This window comes from Thrips palmi, unplaced genomic scaffold, assembly GCF_012932325.1.
Source record: "Thrips palmi isolate BJ-2018 unplaced genomic scaffold, TpBJ-2018v1 HiC_scaffold_11, whole genome shotgun sequence".
Lineage (NCBI taxonomy): Eukaryota > Metazoa > Arthropoda > Insecta > Thysanoptera > Thripidae > Thrips > Thrips palmi.
In genome coordinates, this window is record NW_023144622.1 from 3,925,853 (window position 1) to 3,940,431 (window position 14,579).

The 14,579-nt window shown below is 62.2% G+C and overlaps 1 protein-coding gene across 3 annotated transcripts in view; it reads left to right on the plus strand.

The window, feature by feature from the left end:
• LOC117639408 (protein sidekick) overlaps nucleotides 1-14,579 on the plus strand; it is a 40,157-nt gene that overhangs the window by 18,164 nt on the left and 7,414 nt on the right. For 2 of the 3 annotated variants that reach the window (XM_034375021.1, XM_034375022.1), the window contains exons 2-12: nucleotides 3,212-3,307; nucleotides 9,449-9,628; nucleotides 9,709-10,006; nucleotides 10,076-10,534; nucleotides 10,629-10,756; nucleotides 12,695-12,814; nucleotides 13,082-13,240; nucleotides 13,364-13,490; nucleotides 13,576-13,892; nucleotides 13,994-14,176; nucleotides 14,262-14,567. In XM_034375021.1, coding sequence (XP_034230912.1) covers nucleotides 3,212-3,307; nucleotides 9,449-9,628; nucleotides 9,709-10,006; nucleotides 10,076-10,534; nucleotides 10,629-10,756; nucleotides 12,695-12,814; nucleotides 13,082-13,240; nucleotides 13,364-13,490; nucleotides 13,576-13,892; nucleotides 13,994-14,176; nucleotides 14,262-14,567 — 2,373 coding nt within the window. Of the gene's footprint in view, nucleotides 1-3,211; nucleotides 3,308-9,448; nucleotides 9,629-9,708; nucleotides 10,007-10,075; nucleotides 10,535-10,628; nucleotides 10,757-11,895; nucleotides 11,921-12,694; nucleotides 12,815-13,081; nucleotides 13,241-13,363; nucleotides 13,491-13,575; nucleotides 13,893-13,993; nucleotides 14,177-14,261; nucleotides 14,568-14,579 lie in introns of those variants that run through there. The other variant, XM_034375023.1, reaches the window with a different exon arrangement.

The window sequence follows — 14,579 nt, forward strand, 5'->3', positions numbered from 1 at the left end:
CCGTGAAAGCGACGCCGTCGTCGCCGCGTCACCTTTTCTTATCGCGGGAAGAGCGTCTCCAGTGTGCCTCCAGCGAGCCTCCAGCGCGTGCGCTACCGCTCTCCAGGCGTCCTGGAGAAGGCCAAGCAGCCCGTTAGCCTCGGGGTCGCATTTCGTTACGAACCGCGCCCCAATTTATCTTTCCAGATTCCCGTTTTTCCCGCTGCCCCGTCTGTCTGTCTGTCTGTCTAATCTAGCCGTCCGCTCGTCCGATCTGACCCCGGCCGATCTCGTAATCAGGTCCGCCGTATGCACCACTTGGGTCAATGCATCGGCTGTTGCTGTCTCGCTCGCACTCGCAGGGCTGTCCGTACCGGCCCTGGCGGCGCGCGACCGGACATCGGTTTCCTTTGCGTTATCGATGCGTCCTCGATCCCGTCCACTTGCGTGCACTATGCATGGAGCGAGACGCTATGCGGACGGTTTTAGACGAGTCGTGGAAAACAGCGTCGCCTTGTCATTTGTTCCAATTTTTACTAATTTTTCTGCCTTACGTACTACTTGAAATTGGCTATTTCTGTGGCCTTGATCACAAATAACACCGCGCCACTGCTAGTATATCAAAAGGGAGAATTTTTGGTCGATTTCCTTGAAGCTTCAGGCGGTTGGCCGAGCTTGGCAGTGTAGCTGCACTGACGAGGTGGCGTCGCGGCGCGGCGGCGTCTGTGGCGGCACGCTCCATTTGGCGGTGTCGCGACGCCCCAGTCCGTCTGTAGGACTGCCTGACTTGCTTTCGTTTGACCTGCTGCCTTTTCGGCCCGCCCGTCTGTCTGTCTGCCTGTCTGTCAGTCTGTCCGTCCGAATCACTGTCGACTTGATGTTGTCATCTCCAAACGGCTGTTATGCTAATTGCACGAGCGTGGACGACACGTTGCTGCTTGGCTGGCCGGGGGTGTGGCGGTGGCACGAGTGCATGACATGACGGTGTCCTGTCTGTCTGCCTGTCTGTCTGTCTGTCTGCCGCTCGGTCGGTGTGATCGCCTGCTTATCCGCGGCTACCGGACGTACAAGTCTAATTGCTCCACCATTGTCGTTTGATCGACTCGGCACGCGTGGGCGGGGCGCGTTCGCGATCCTCGTTGATCGTGGTGGCGGTGCTTTCGAACGCGCCCAAACGACTGGTTAGTTGAGCAGCCCCGCGTCGGTCGCTGAGTCACCGGCCTCGTTTGAACGGCTGGCTTGGTGCCGCCGTGACGGCGCGGCGACGCACAGTGGGCCAGAAGACCGGTGGAGGCGGCCAAAACTCTAAGACGCATTTTCAGCCCCAGAGTCGTTGAACACGACTCGAACCGAACGTGTGGCCCCACCAATGGATTCCTCGTTCGGAGAGCAATCCATTGGTGGGGTCACACGCTCGGTTCGAGTCCCATTTAGCGACTCTAGAGCTCAAAACGCGTCTAGAGTTTTTGGCCGCCTCCACCGGTCTTCTGGCCCACTGTGCGACGTGGACCACGGAGTGACCGGATCTGGCCGGGCGGCGGTCGTGCTCGTCATCGGCGCGGAGGAGAGGAACGCACCCTGGAATGGGAATAAATGAAGAATTGATGACCGCGGAGAGCTAATTAGTGCCTGGCTGGCCTGGCTCCCGTTAGGCCGGCGGACCGACCGCAGCGCCATCTGTGAACGAGGCAGCGAGGCAAGGCAACGCTAGCTGCACAGTGCACTGCGCGGAGACTGCGGAGACTGCGGAGCGGAGCCCAATGACAAAAGCGGGTGATGCGGTCGTTTGATTTGTAGTCCGATTGCATATTGATGGAACGGAACGACGTAACGGAGGCGTGGCAGTGGCTTCGGGCCTTCGGCCTTCAGGCGGAAGCAGGCTGCTGGAATAGAAACACCGCTACGGTTTCAGTGGCTTTCAGCCGCCCTGGAAGCTCTGCTGGAGTGTGGCGGCCCGGCGTGCCGAAGCTGGAGGCTGGTCGGCGGCCCCGCAGGGCCCGTCGCATGCGCCAGTCTTCTGGCCCACTGTGCGGCGGCCGCCCACCTCGAGGCCGTGTCCCCGGCGACGCCATGCCAGGCCGACGCCGCGATGCTCCACTGCTGCCGACTCCAGGCATCAATAAGGCCTCGGCGGCCTCGCCCGGCGCGAGCTTTCCCTCGGCCTTATCACGGGCATCTTGGAGGCGCGCGGCGTGCCCCGGGTGTGCCTGCCGCGCCGCTGCCGCTGCGGTTGACACGCCACTATAAACGACGGACGAATGACCCTCTCCGAGTGCACCGCCGGTTTACGGGGGCCGACTGTCTCTGTCTCTGTCGCACTCGCGGGGCCTTCCCTGGGGGTGCGAGAGAGACGAGAGAGATATGCCGTGCGTCCCGCAGCCCCCCGTGCGCGGCACGCGGGCCCCAACTGTTTTACAGCGTAGGGCCACTTTGGGGAAAGGCCCTGCACTGCAGTCGATGCTTTGTTTTTGTTGCAACCTCTATTCGCGCGAGATATCCTTTCGGCTAGACGCGCGAAGTCTTACATCGCCGATATCGGAGAGGATTAAACAACAACAACAAACGCGGGGTGGCGCTGTAGGGAAAGGGGTGCGTGTGCCCTCGCCTGTGTGTGTATCCTACACGCGCAGAAAAGGAAAAAAAGAAGCGCGTTTTTTAAAATCAATTTGAAAAGGCCGGCAGATGCAACGTGTCGTCGCGCGAAGATTTCCGACGGTAATGACTGCGGTTTCCTGTCTCTCTCTGGTTCGTTAATTACGCGCCGATTCTACGACCGCTAATTCTTGCCTTTCATCTCTCCTCTCTTTCTATCGAAGCGTCGTCATGCCGCGCGTTCCACGTCGCGCATCCGCGGAAAAGAAAAGGAGGAAAAACGGTGTCCCTCGGAAGAAGCGGCTTTTTCTGCCCGTTTTAAACACCGTGTCGTTATTGACACGGTTCTCGTTCCGTCGGGGTAACCAACGCCTGTAACTGCGGCGCGCCGCTGGTAGTTACACCGGCGTGTTTGCGGACCCCCTGGGAACCGCGGGGACCACTGGGAACGACCAGACAATGGCCGCAGCCGGCCCGACCCGGTGCAATGGCCAATGGGAAGCTTATTTATTAGTGCAGGCTCTGCGGGCGAGGGGCGCGTCTGCTCACTCCACTTGCGTCACTCCCGCCGTCGCATTTTTGCCTACACTGTATGGACAGATTAACCAACTTTTCGTTTTGTTTCTTGTTTTTTTCGCAGAGCCCCTCCAAGCGCCGCGGTTCATCACGCAGCCGTCGACGTCCAACAGCATCGTCCCGGAGGGCCGCACCAAGATACTGCAATGCCAAGCCTTAGGTGAGTCCCGGAACGGGGGACAAATTTTCTCGCATTTTGTTCTGGTGTCGCCGGGGACGAACGAGGGGGAAAAGTAAACCGGCCTCGCCGAAATGCGAAGAAGGGCTCTTTAGCTGAGCCGTGTGGCGTGGAAACGCAGCTAACGCACCCAAAGAGGCAGAAGCTTGTTCGGCCCGTGAAGCTCTAGGCGTGCTGAGAGGGGGGGGGGGCTAAGCGCGGGGGAAACGGGTCGATGAGGACGCCGGCCGAAGCCGAGGCGCATCGCGACGCGTGCTGGAGTCCCCGGCCAGGCGCGTGCAAGTCGATCTTCGGGGGTGTCTGACATGAGTGCACGGCGAGCCCTTAATGGTAATGGTAATGCGCGCCTGGGCCACCCGCCGCGCGCGCGCGTTCGGCGGGTTTGCCTATGGCGCGATTGTAAGGCGCTCTGCGCGTCAGTTGGCCGCCGCTGGCTGAATCCGAGCGCTGCCCGCTGTCTCTCTCGCACTCGTGGAGCGTCCCGTAGGGCTGTGAGTGTGCGAGAGAGACAGAGCGAACAACGGTCCGCAGTACGTAGACCCGGTCCAGGCCGTCGGGCAGGGGGTCGTGCTCTCCGGAGCGTGGCCCAACTCTGCGTGTTACAGTGGGCTGGCTGCCGCGGTAACGCACCGCTGTGACGCTGTGACAATGCGTCATCTGGACTTGTGGGCCGGACATCGCTCGGGCAGTCGCTCGTGACCCACAGGGGGGGGGGGGGGGGGACTTTGTTGGAGGTGTCGCTCCAGTGCCCGGTCCAGGCAGACTCCGAAATACTGGCTGCTGTGGCGGGAGGCCCGTCCCCGCGCCCTCTGTCGCACTTGTGGGGAATGCTCGGGTCGTGGGCAGTGGCCGTTTTCGGTATCTGCTTGCAGTGGCGTGGCGCGGTGGTCGTCGACGACAGCGCTGCCGTTGTGTGGTCGCGGGGGCTAGGCGGCTTTGTGCACACTTTGTGCAGCCGGCCCACGGGAGCGTGCAAGGCGGTGCAAGGTGCCCCCGTCGCCCCGACGCCATGATGTCACTTGTGCTTGACCTCCGCCGCCTCCTCGCCTCCTAGGTGCCCCCTCCCCCTTCCCCCTTTTCTTGCGGATAACGGCGTCGCGGAGTTAACGCTTTCACGACTCCGGGAGGCTGGGCCAGCGGGGCCCGCTGGGCGTCGTGTGTCGAGAGGAAGGGTGGGGTGGGGGCAGCACTGCACGACTGTCATCTGCTCCACGACGGACACGACGTCGAGACGGAGTCGAGACGAACTGCTTCACGATCGAGTTCGCCAGCGCGGCGCCGAGGGGAGGCACTGTGGAGCAGAAGACCGGTGGAGGTGGTCGCGGTGGTGGCAGTGGCGGGGCGGCCCGTTCGACCTATCCTGTCGCCCGGACTCGCCGCTCTGCATCTATCACTGTCCAGCGCCGCGGCGTCGCGCCCCTGTGTCGTGTGTCTGAGTGGGTGTGACACGCCGCGCCGTGTCGTACCGGTCTTACCGCGCCACGCACGTCGCGCGCCCACCGAGGCGGCCCTGATGCTCGCGCCCGGCGTGCCGCGCTGCGGACTCGCTCTGTCTCTGTCGCACTCGCGGGGCGTTCCGTCGGGGTGCGAGAGAGACAGAGCGACGTAACGACTGTCGGCCTGCTGGCGTGGCTGAGGCTGGCAAGCGCTGGCGGCGCCGCGTTGGCCACACTCCGTTGCGCCTCCGTGCCCCAGTACCGCCACGCCGTGCAATCGCTCGACTAGGGCATTGAGTAGAGGCTCTGCGGAACGCCCGCCGGGGGTTCCACAGTTTGGCGCGCCCCGCCCCGCCCCGACCAGCCCCACGCGGGGTGTCGTTGACCGCGGGGCCAGCAGCAGGCCGTCCACCTCAACCCTCAACGAGGCCGCACCGGCCGAAAAGGCTTTTGAACGTGTTTGTCGTCCCTCACACACACACACACACACGGCGTGTGCGCCCAGCTTTAGGGGCAGGGACTTGTCTCGTTTAGCAGGGTAAACAGCGTCCCTTCCCGGCCGTGGTGCGCTAGGCCGAGAACGAGGTCACCCATTCACCTCGCTGGGGCCTTAGGCTGGCTGGACAGCAGTTGCACGTTGGAGGGGGGGGGGGGGGGAGGCGAGCCTGGGGGTACTGACTGATAGCATCAAGGATTTTGCGGCGACGAGTTAGCCGGCCCCGTTGATGTGTTGTTGTTTTTTGTTTTTGTTACTGGTGACGCATGCCCTTTCCGGATCCCTTCGGTATGCGTGAGGCCGTGATCTGCGGCAGGTTGACTCCGTCCGAGCGGAGCTTTCTCTCTTTCTCTCACTTGAGGGTGGTGGTGCGAGAGAGACGGAGCGGTTCGCCCCGCTGTCGTCCTGGATGCGGGAAAAGGCATTTTGCGCTCGGCCCACCCGCCCCCTTGGTTCGCTCCATTATGAATGGCCGCCCCTGTTTCTTTCTAAAGAGCGGGGGGGGGGGCCTCGGCAAACTCCGTGCATGCCTGGCAAGGCCCGATGCGAGGCGTCGCTGCGTAGTCACCGCGTTGCCCAATGCGCGCCGTGCGTCGCCGTACGGCGTGACATCATCGTGACGTCATCGCCGCGCTCGTGAGGTGACGGTCGAGATTTTCTGCGTGTCCAGAAACCGAAGGCGGTGGTGCGGAGAGTCGAACCCGCGCGCGCCGCCGCCGGGGTTGATCGCCTGAGTGCGTACTCACACTGTACCAGCACGGTAGCTGCGTATGCAGTAACGGTTCGGCCGGCCCGTCGGCCTGGATTATTAACATGATGGAGTTGGCAGGTGCCGCTCTGCTGCCAACCTGGCGGCCGCGAATCGCGAACGCCGAGCGGAAAACGGCGGCCGGATGGCTTGGCTGCCGGTTGGCCACCCTATGTCGACCTGTCAGGAGGGGGAGGGGGCCGTGGGAAGGCGGGGAATTTGAAATGATGAGTTGGACGGCGCGGCGGCGGTCGCGTCACGTCCCGCGCCCCGGAGTGGATCACTCGGTGGATCGGGATGGCCCTTTGTTTTACAGTGCGGGAGGCGCCACGCGGACCCGCGGAGGGGCGGGGGCCCGCGGGGGAGGGAGGGGGGGTAATTCAGACACGCCTTAATAGCAGTCTTTGGAGCCGGCCGCGGTGGCGTCCTAGCCGGGCCGTTCATTGGTGGAACCTGGAACCCGACACGACAGTGTAAACACCGGCCTTTTGGATTGACTTATTCGCCACGGTGCGCCTCTCCAGCCAGTGGCGTAGCGAAGGCTGGCGGAGGCCCCACTGTGCGGGCAGAAGGGAGACGTGGTGCCTTGCTACGCCGACGAGCGAAAGGTTTACGGGCCATGCGTGTGAGGCACACTGTGAGTTTTCGGCCCGTCGAGGCGCTGATCGATCGCTCAAGCTCGAACACCGCGAGGCTCCGAGCGCCGCTCGCATGGAGGAAGTTCACTGTAAGGAAAGGAAAGTCAAAACGACTTAAGCTGTTCGCTCTTTCTTCGTTGGTGTAAAGTAACATCAGTTCGTTGGGAAATCCTAATTTTAAAAATAAATTAAATTTTAGTCAAGTCTATGAAATTTTTTTTGACAGTTGCGTCGAAGTTGGAGGCCGCAGCGCGGGGAAACGGGAAGGCAGGACGCACTTGTAGGAAGAGCTGGCGAGTGCGATTCGTCGGTGGCTGCACTGCTAATGAAGGCCGCTGCTTCCCGCTGCTGGCCGGCGCGCCTTGGCGGCAATCAGGGCCCGCTCGGTGTGCTCCGGCGTGTCGGCGTGTCGCGCGCCCCGGGACGACGAGCACTCTCACGAATGCTCTTGAATTCACCCCCTCCCGCGTTTTTCCGAACAGTTTGGGCGTTTTCGCCATTGTGGTGGTGTCGCTCCGCCTCCCAGGACTGCCGGGGAGGTGTGAAGAGGCGCGGCCGAAAGCTAATCACAATCGTGGAGGCCTGCCGAGGCCCGCCGTTGTTGTCGCGGCTTTCCTTTCCCCGTCCGGCCGAGTCGCTCTGTCTCTCTCGCACCCTCACGGAGCGCCCCGCGAGTGCGACAGAGACGGAGCGATGAAAGGACTCTCGCGGCAGCGCGTTGTCCAGGAAGCTGCCAGCGGCGCGCGGCCCGAGTCTCGCCGCCAGTGTGTCGTGTTTCGCGTCGTCGCAGCGCGGGAAATTTGAAAAAAATTAATCCGCAGGGCGGTCTTTTCTCTCCCCCGTGATAGGCCGCCTGCTTCCTCTCGACGGTCGGAAGGACGGAAGCTCGTGCGGGAGAGGAGGGTTGGGGAATCGAGGGAAAATAATAATGGGAAGGCTCGATGCAAAGTGCCGAGGCAGCCCTTCGGGACCCTCGGGGCCCTCCTCTGCCCTCCCCGGCCCTTCGGCAGCAGGACGCACATTGTGCACCCTCGAGGGCCGATCGGGTGTCTGCGCCCGAGAGGCTCATTGTCCACGCACCTATCGGCGGCGTCCTCGGCGGCGTCCTCGGTCGTGTCCTCGGCGCCGTCCTCTAAGATGTTCTCGGTGGTGTCCTCGGCGCCGTCCTCTTAGATGTTCTCGGTGGCGTCCTCGACGGCGTCCTCGGCGAAGTCGGCGCCTTCGTCTCCTTCTAGCCTAGCCTGGCCTCCCTTTGTCTATGTAACGCTCTGTGTTCCGAAGTTTCTCCCCCTGTGTGTGGAGGAGGAGGAATGCGACCGCAGAGAGTGTTTACAGTGCGGTGCGGCCACTGCATTTTCCTCGGCGAGTGCAAGGAGGCCATGCTGCCTTATTTGCGCCACCCACTTTTTACCCCGTTTAAAAATGCAACATTTTCTCCTGAAGAAATAATGGTAATGGTGTAGTACGCGGGGTCGCGGGGCGCCAGCGGCTTGTGATCTAGGCCTCTAGTGCAGTGCTGCTGTGCCCGTGGGAGCGAGGGAGAGAGATAGAAAGCCCGAAGGCCCGTCTGGGGGAGGCAGGCCTGATTCGGCGTCACGGCCTTGCTCGATCCTCGTCGCCTTCTTGCATCCTGTCCTGCCCTCGCCATCCCCAATTTCCCCCCTCCATGCACGCGACGGCTCGCAGTGCAGTGCCCATGGCAGTGCGGGCGCTTGTCCGGCTTCCATCCGATATCACGTGGGAGAGCTGGCGGACTGGCTGACTGGTGTAAGTCGAGACGACGCGTACACCGTCAGAAAGCGACGCCAGGTTCCCGGGTTCGCCTCCCGCCGCCGGCGTGTTTGTCAAAGGGGCGGCGAGAGGGGCCGGATTTACCGCCGCGTGTCTGCAGCCTGGTTGACCCCCGGCCCAGGCGGCCCAGGCCTCGGCTCCCCCTGCAGGCTGTCTCTCTCACACCCACACGGAACGCCGCGTGGGTGCGAGTGAGACAGCGACGAGCAAAGCCCTCGCGAAGGGAGGCGGCTGTCGAGGTTCACTGCCCCCTAGAATGCGTGGCGGTCCCGGCCCCTCTCGCGCCCTCCGTACGCCCCGTGAGTGCGAGAGAGACGGAGCGACGCAGTGTGCCGGCAGCCAGCAGACGACGCGACGAGTGGTGAATAATTGCAGGCCGAAAGGGCACCCTCGTCGGGGACCGTTAAACGGTCTGGAGGAGACACCCCCCTCCTCTTTTTCCCCGGTGCTAAAAGTGGTTTATTTCAGTTGGAGGGAAAGTGCCTTCCGCACCTGGGCAGCGTGTCACGGCCTTCGGCCTTCGGAGCGCCGAGGGGCCGAAGCCGAGGGGCCGAAGCCGAGGGGCCGAAGCCGAGGGGCCGAAGCCGAGGGGCCGAAGCCGAGGGGCCGAAGCCGAGGGGCCGAAGCCGAGGGGTTCAACCTCGAGTCGTTTTCACGGTCCACCGAACGGATCGAGTGACGATCGCTGCAGCGCGCTGACGGGGAGGACGCGGCAGACGCGGACGGACGGGGACAGCCCTTTTACCTCGAAAGTGCATCGAACAACACACACACCCAAGGCGTTTCCTACAGACAGGGATTTTATTTTGGAATTCCTGTCAGGCCGGCTGCTCGGCCTGAGAAGGGCCGAGGCGAAGCGATCAGTATTCCGAATGGGCCGTTCCTTCTCATGAGCTGCATTTTTAAAGGGGGTCCGAAGCCGAAGGAAAGATCACAGTCGAAGCGTGCTTCTGTGGTGTTGTCGTTGTAAAAAGTGATTGTCGCCCCCTAACCAGCTTCGCCCCTTCGTCGCAGCCTACCCGCAGCCCCTGTACCGCTGGATCAAGGATGGCCGCTACCTCAACGACCAGTTCTCCCAGGAGAACTACCACCGCATCCTGGACGTGCAGCGGGCGGACGCGGGCCTGTACCAGTGCGTGGCCAAGAACTCCGTGGGCGCCATCGTCTCCAACCACATCAACGTCACCGTCGCATGTCAGTAGTACCACAACCTCACGACGGCCGCCTCCACCTTGAATGACAGTGAATAATTTTTGTTTCTTGGCTTCCCGCAGACATGGGCGTGTTCGCCGACATGGAGGAGCAGCAGCTGGTGGTGGAGTCCGGCGACGCGGTGGTGATCCCCGTGCCGCCGCTCGAGTCGCACCCCGCGCCCTCGGTGGCGTGGCAGGCGGACGGCCGGCCGCTGCCCTACAGCCACAAGTACGCCGTGTCGGCGCAGGGCCACCTCGTGATCCTGGCCACGGACGAGCAGGACCAGCGCGCCTACCGCGCCAGGGCCACCAACACGCAGCTCGGCAAGGAGGAGGACAGCGCCTACGTGCGCCTCGTGGTGCGCGGCGACCCCAACAAGTGCGTGTTCGTGGTTCTTCCTCCGGTTGGTTCTGTGCCGGGCGTGTTGCTGACTGTTTGGTTCCGCAGGGAGGTGGACCCCGAGTTCGTGGTGCGGCCCTCGGACCTGCACGTGCACAAGGGCGAGCCGCTGGCCGAGCTGCACTGCGTGGCCAACGCGCGCCCGCTGCACGAGCTGGAGACGGTGTGGCTCAAGGACGGCATCCCCATCGAGAACAGCGGCGTTCTGTACAACCTCAACAACCCCTGGAACCGGACGCTGTCGCTGCTCGAGGCCAACATGACCCACACGGGCCAGTACACGTGCGCGGTGCGCCTGCGCTCGGGCGGCGCCGACACCATCATGGCCTCGGCCAACGTGGTGGTGCAGGAGAAGCCCTCGTTCGTCAAGACGGCGCGCTTCGACGTGCTGGCCGAGTTCGGGCACGCCGTCACACTGCCGTGCGACGCGCTGGGCGTGCCGCCGCCCAACGTGTCGTGGTACCGCAACGCCGAGCCCGTGGTCTTCGGCAGCGGGCCCGACGCCAGGTACGCGCGCCGCAAGGCGCCCCGCTTTGCGCTCAGGAAAAGTAACATTTCGAACTTTTGGTGTGATTGTTTGAATCCGCTTCCTCCCCCGCAGGTACGCCCTGGAGCTGGACGGGTCGCTGCTGGTCAAGAAGCTGCACATGGAGGACGCCGGCATGTTCCAGTGCTTCGCCACCAACGAGGCCGGCGAGGAGTCCATCAGCCTGTGGCTGCGAGTCAAGAGTGAGTGTCTGCCTGCTAGTGCAACAGTGCATCTGCATCGGCCAGGCCGGCACGCACGTTGGATAAAAACAGCGCTGCGCCGCGCGCTGTGCGCTTCCCCTCACCCGTAATGTTGAATGTTGCGCCGTCTTGTGTGCCGTTGCGTAAGCCAGCTTGTAAGATTGAAGCAGAATGAATCAATGGAGCGGAGCTCGAGCCGCTCTGTGTCGTTCGCCCTGAATCGTTTGTGCATTTCGCAGACACGGTATTTTCCATGCGTGCAGCCTCCATAGAGCACTTTGTACAGTGTGTATGATTTGAGCATCGCAGTGTCTCATCCCTGTTGTTGTTGATTTTAATTTTGGCTCCCTGTGCCGCTTCATGTTTTGTTGTTGTTGTTTGCTCTTTGCGCCCCGATCGACCCCCCACTAATGCGTCCTGATTAAGCAGCCCCCCGGCCCCCGCCGCCCCCCTGGGCCCCGTGGGTCCGCCGGGCCCGCCGTTGGCGCCGCTCCGACCACCGCGTCGTTCGCGTCCGCCATTCGGAGCACCAGTGGCACTTTGACAGCGGCAGTAAGACCTTGCCTTCCATTCGTGTTGATCCTTGAATTGTTTTTGTTGTTTTTCTTGCACCACCTAGATCGTCCCTGCACCTGCATGAGTTCCGGAGGAGCACGTTTACGATCATTTCCCTCCAATTCTGAGCGCGCTTTTTATGTTTGTCGCACTCGACTTAGTCGTGTATTTGTGTTGTTTAGCCTTTTCGAACGCGCGCGTGTGTTTTGTTGATTGCGACGGGGACGGTGAAACGGAGGAACAATGGACGACGGGACAATAACTGGCTGATTCGAGTAAAGGGCCTGGACGCGGCGATCGGACGGAAGACGACCAGGACTAGACGAGGACGCCGACGCCACCCACTCACTCACTCACACGCACACACTCCGCTCACGTATACAATGAACGGACGGAATCGCCGGCTGCATCGCCGCATCGCCGCATCGCGGACTGCAGCGCGCCCGGAGACTTGCACGCACGAGCCCGGCACCGCCTGACGCCCCTGACACGCGCAGCACGCGCTGGAGGCACACTGGAAGCCGCTAGTGAGCTGGAAGACTGGAAGCGAGACTGAGACCGATGCCTTCCCGCTACCCATCCCGTCGTTCGTTGCAGCAATGCAGTCCAGTGTAGTGCCGCCGACTTCCCCGACTTGCATAGTGTCGTCTTTTTGTTTGTTTTTGTTTTTAGCGCCGCGCTATCGCCCCCCGTCAGCCTGAATGGCTGAATGCGGCAGCCTGTAGTTCCAGTCCGTGAATCTTTGCGGCCTTCCCTCCCCCCCCCCCCCCTCGCTGCAAACAATCCCAACTTGTGTGTGTGTGTGTGAGTGTGCGTTTGTGTGTCCGTTATGTACATGGCCCCCCTCCCCTCGTGTGTGTTTGCGCGTGTGCTTGTGTGTGTTTTTGTTTTGTGAGCTGCACTGTTCCCTCCGAGGGCGTTCGATTTTGTCATTCTCCTTCTCCTTCCTTGAAATTAATCGACGGTGTGCCCCCCCCCCCATTTGCGTTACATACGTACTGTGCTTTTTGTCTTCACAACCACACGGCTTCTAGCATCCGTCACCACCACGAGGCGTCCCTCAAAGCGGGCTAATTTTTTTTTTGTCCTGGAGAACCAGCTGGATGAAGCAGAACGTTAACACTTACCAACGCTTGTTACATTGTGTTTTGCACTGCAAGCTTACTCGTAGCTGTGTGTACTAATTGATTTTTCTGCGAGTTCTTTCTCCCCCTACCGTAGCGGTCTTGGCTTGTAGATGTGGCCCTAGTGGTAGTCGGCGATCACAGCCCCCCTGCCTGTAGGCGTAGTCGCCCCGTCACCGCCCCGCTTCGTCGTCGACGTCCTAGACGACGTCCTAGACGTCCCTGACGCACTCGTTGACGCTTGTTGTTGCTCGCACAGCCGCCGCCCCGGTGATGGAGACGCCGCCGCAGAACGTGACGGTGCTGGACGGCAAGGACGCCACCCTGAGCTGCCGCGCGGCCGGCTCGCCCGCCCCCAACACCACCTGGGTCTTCATGGGTACGTACAGCACAGTGGCGCGACACGGCCCTGCGGCTTGCTGAGCTTGGCACCGCCTCGATGCTGACCGCTGCCCCACCCTGCCCGTGACTGACAGCCCGACAGCACGTAGAGCAGTAGACTAGGTAGACGTGTCGCGTAGCGTTGTCGCGTAGCCGCCCAGTCGAAGCAACGGCAGTATCTTTAGTGCTAGCTCGGCGAGTTGGAGTTACAGTGCACACCTCCCCTGCCTCCCCTCACGTTTGCTTTGCTTGGGGCCCTCCGCAGATGGTCAAGATGGTCCGGATGGTTACGGACGGGGACAGATCCTGGACTCCGGCGACCTGCTGGTGCCCGCCGTGCGGCGCTCCGACCAGGGGAAGTACACCTGCACCCGCTCCAACGAGGCCGGCTCCGTGACGGCGTCCGGCTACCTCGCCGTCCTGGGTACGTGCACGACCACGGCGTCGACCCCCTCACAGCTTGCGCCCCCCAGCGGCCCCACGCTCGCACGCCGAACACGCGGCCCAGCTTGTCGGACGCGAACGTGACGGTTGTCTTTGTGTGCAGTGAGGACCCAGATCGCCCAGCCGCCGGCGGACACCCGGGTGCTCCTCGGGCACACCGCCACCCTGCAGTGCAGAGTCTCGGGGGACTCGTCCGTGCCGTACCGCTTGTCCTGGTCACGAGGTTTGGAGTGAGTATTCCCTTGGAGTCGGCCGCGGGTCGCGGGTTCGAGTCCCGCCAGGGGCTTGCCTAAACTTTTTTTTTCCCGGCTCCAGGCTGATCGGCGAGGTGAACGGCGCGGCGCCGAGCAGCCAGCGCATCACGGTGGGCGCGGACGGCACTCTGGAGATCCAGGCGGTGCGGGCGTCCGACGTGGGGGACTACACGTGCGCGCTGAGCAGCGCGGGCGGCAACGAGACGCGGGTGGCGCGCCTGTCCGTGCTCGAGCTGCCCTTCGCGCCCACCAACGTGCGCGCCTCCAGGAACGAGCTGGTCTCCCCCAGGGCCATCAACGTGAGCTGGGCGCCCGGCTTCGACGGCAACAGCCCCGTGCTCAAGTACATCGTGCAGAAGCGCGAGGTGTCCGACCTCGGTGAGTGAAAAAGACAAGACTCGGACGTTGACGAATGACTGCTCCGACTCCGGCCGAATGCTAATGACGGTGTCGTGTGCTTTGCCGCTTTGCCCCTACAGAACTGCCCGCCTCGCTCATCCAGTGGGTGACGGAGCTCTCCAACGTGTCGGCGTCGCGGCGCTGGGTCTTGCTGGAGAACCTCAAGGCGGCCGCGCGCTACCAGTTCCGCGTCAGCGCCGTCAACTCCGTGGGGGAGGGCTCCCCGTCAGAACCCAGCAACATCCTGGAGCTGCCCCAGGAAGGTTTGTCCCTGTCCCCCCAACATTCTGTTTATTTAACTGTTAGTGCTTGTTTCAAGATAAAAATTGTAAACCCATTTCTTTGCAGCTCCTTCTGGACCGCCGCTTGGTTTGGTGGGCTCTGCCAGGTCCTCCTCTGAAATCATCACCCAGTGGCAACCGCCTCTGGAGGAGCACCGCAACGGACAAATACTCGGCTACATGATCCGATACCGACTGCATGGCTACACTGGAAGCCCATGGACTTATAGGAATATTACAAATGAGGCTCAACGGAATTGTCTTGTGCAGGAGTTGATCACTTGGAAAGACTATGTGTTTCAAATTGCAGCATACAACAATAAAGGTCTTGGAGTGTTCAGTGAGGGAGTCAAAATTAAAACTAAAGAAGGAGGTTTGTGGTTTT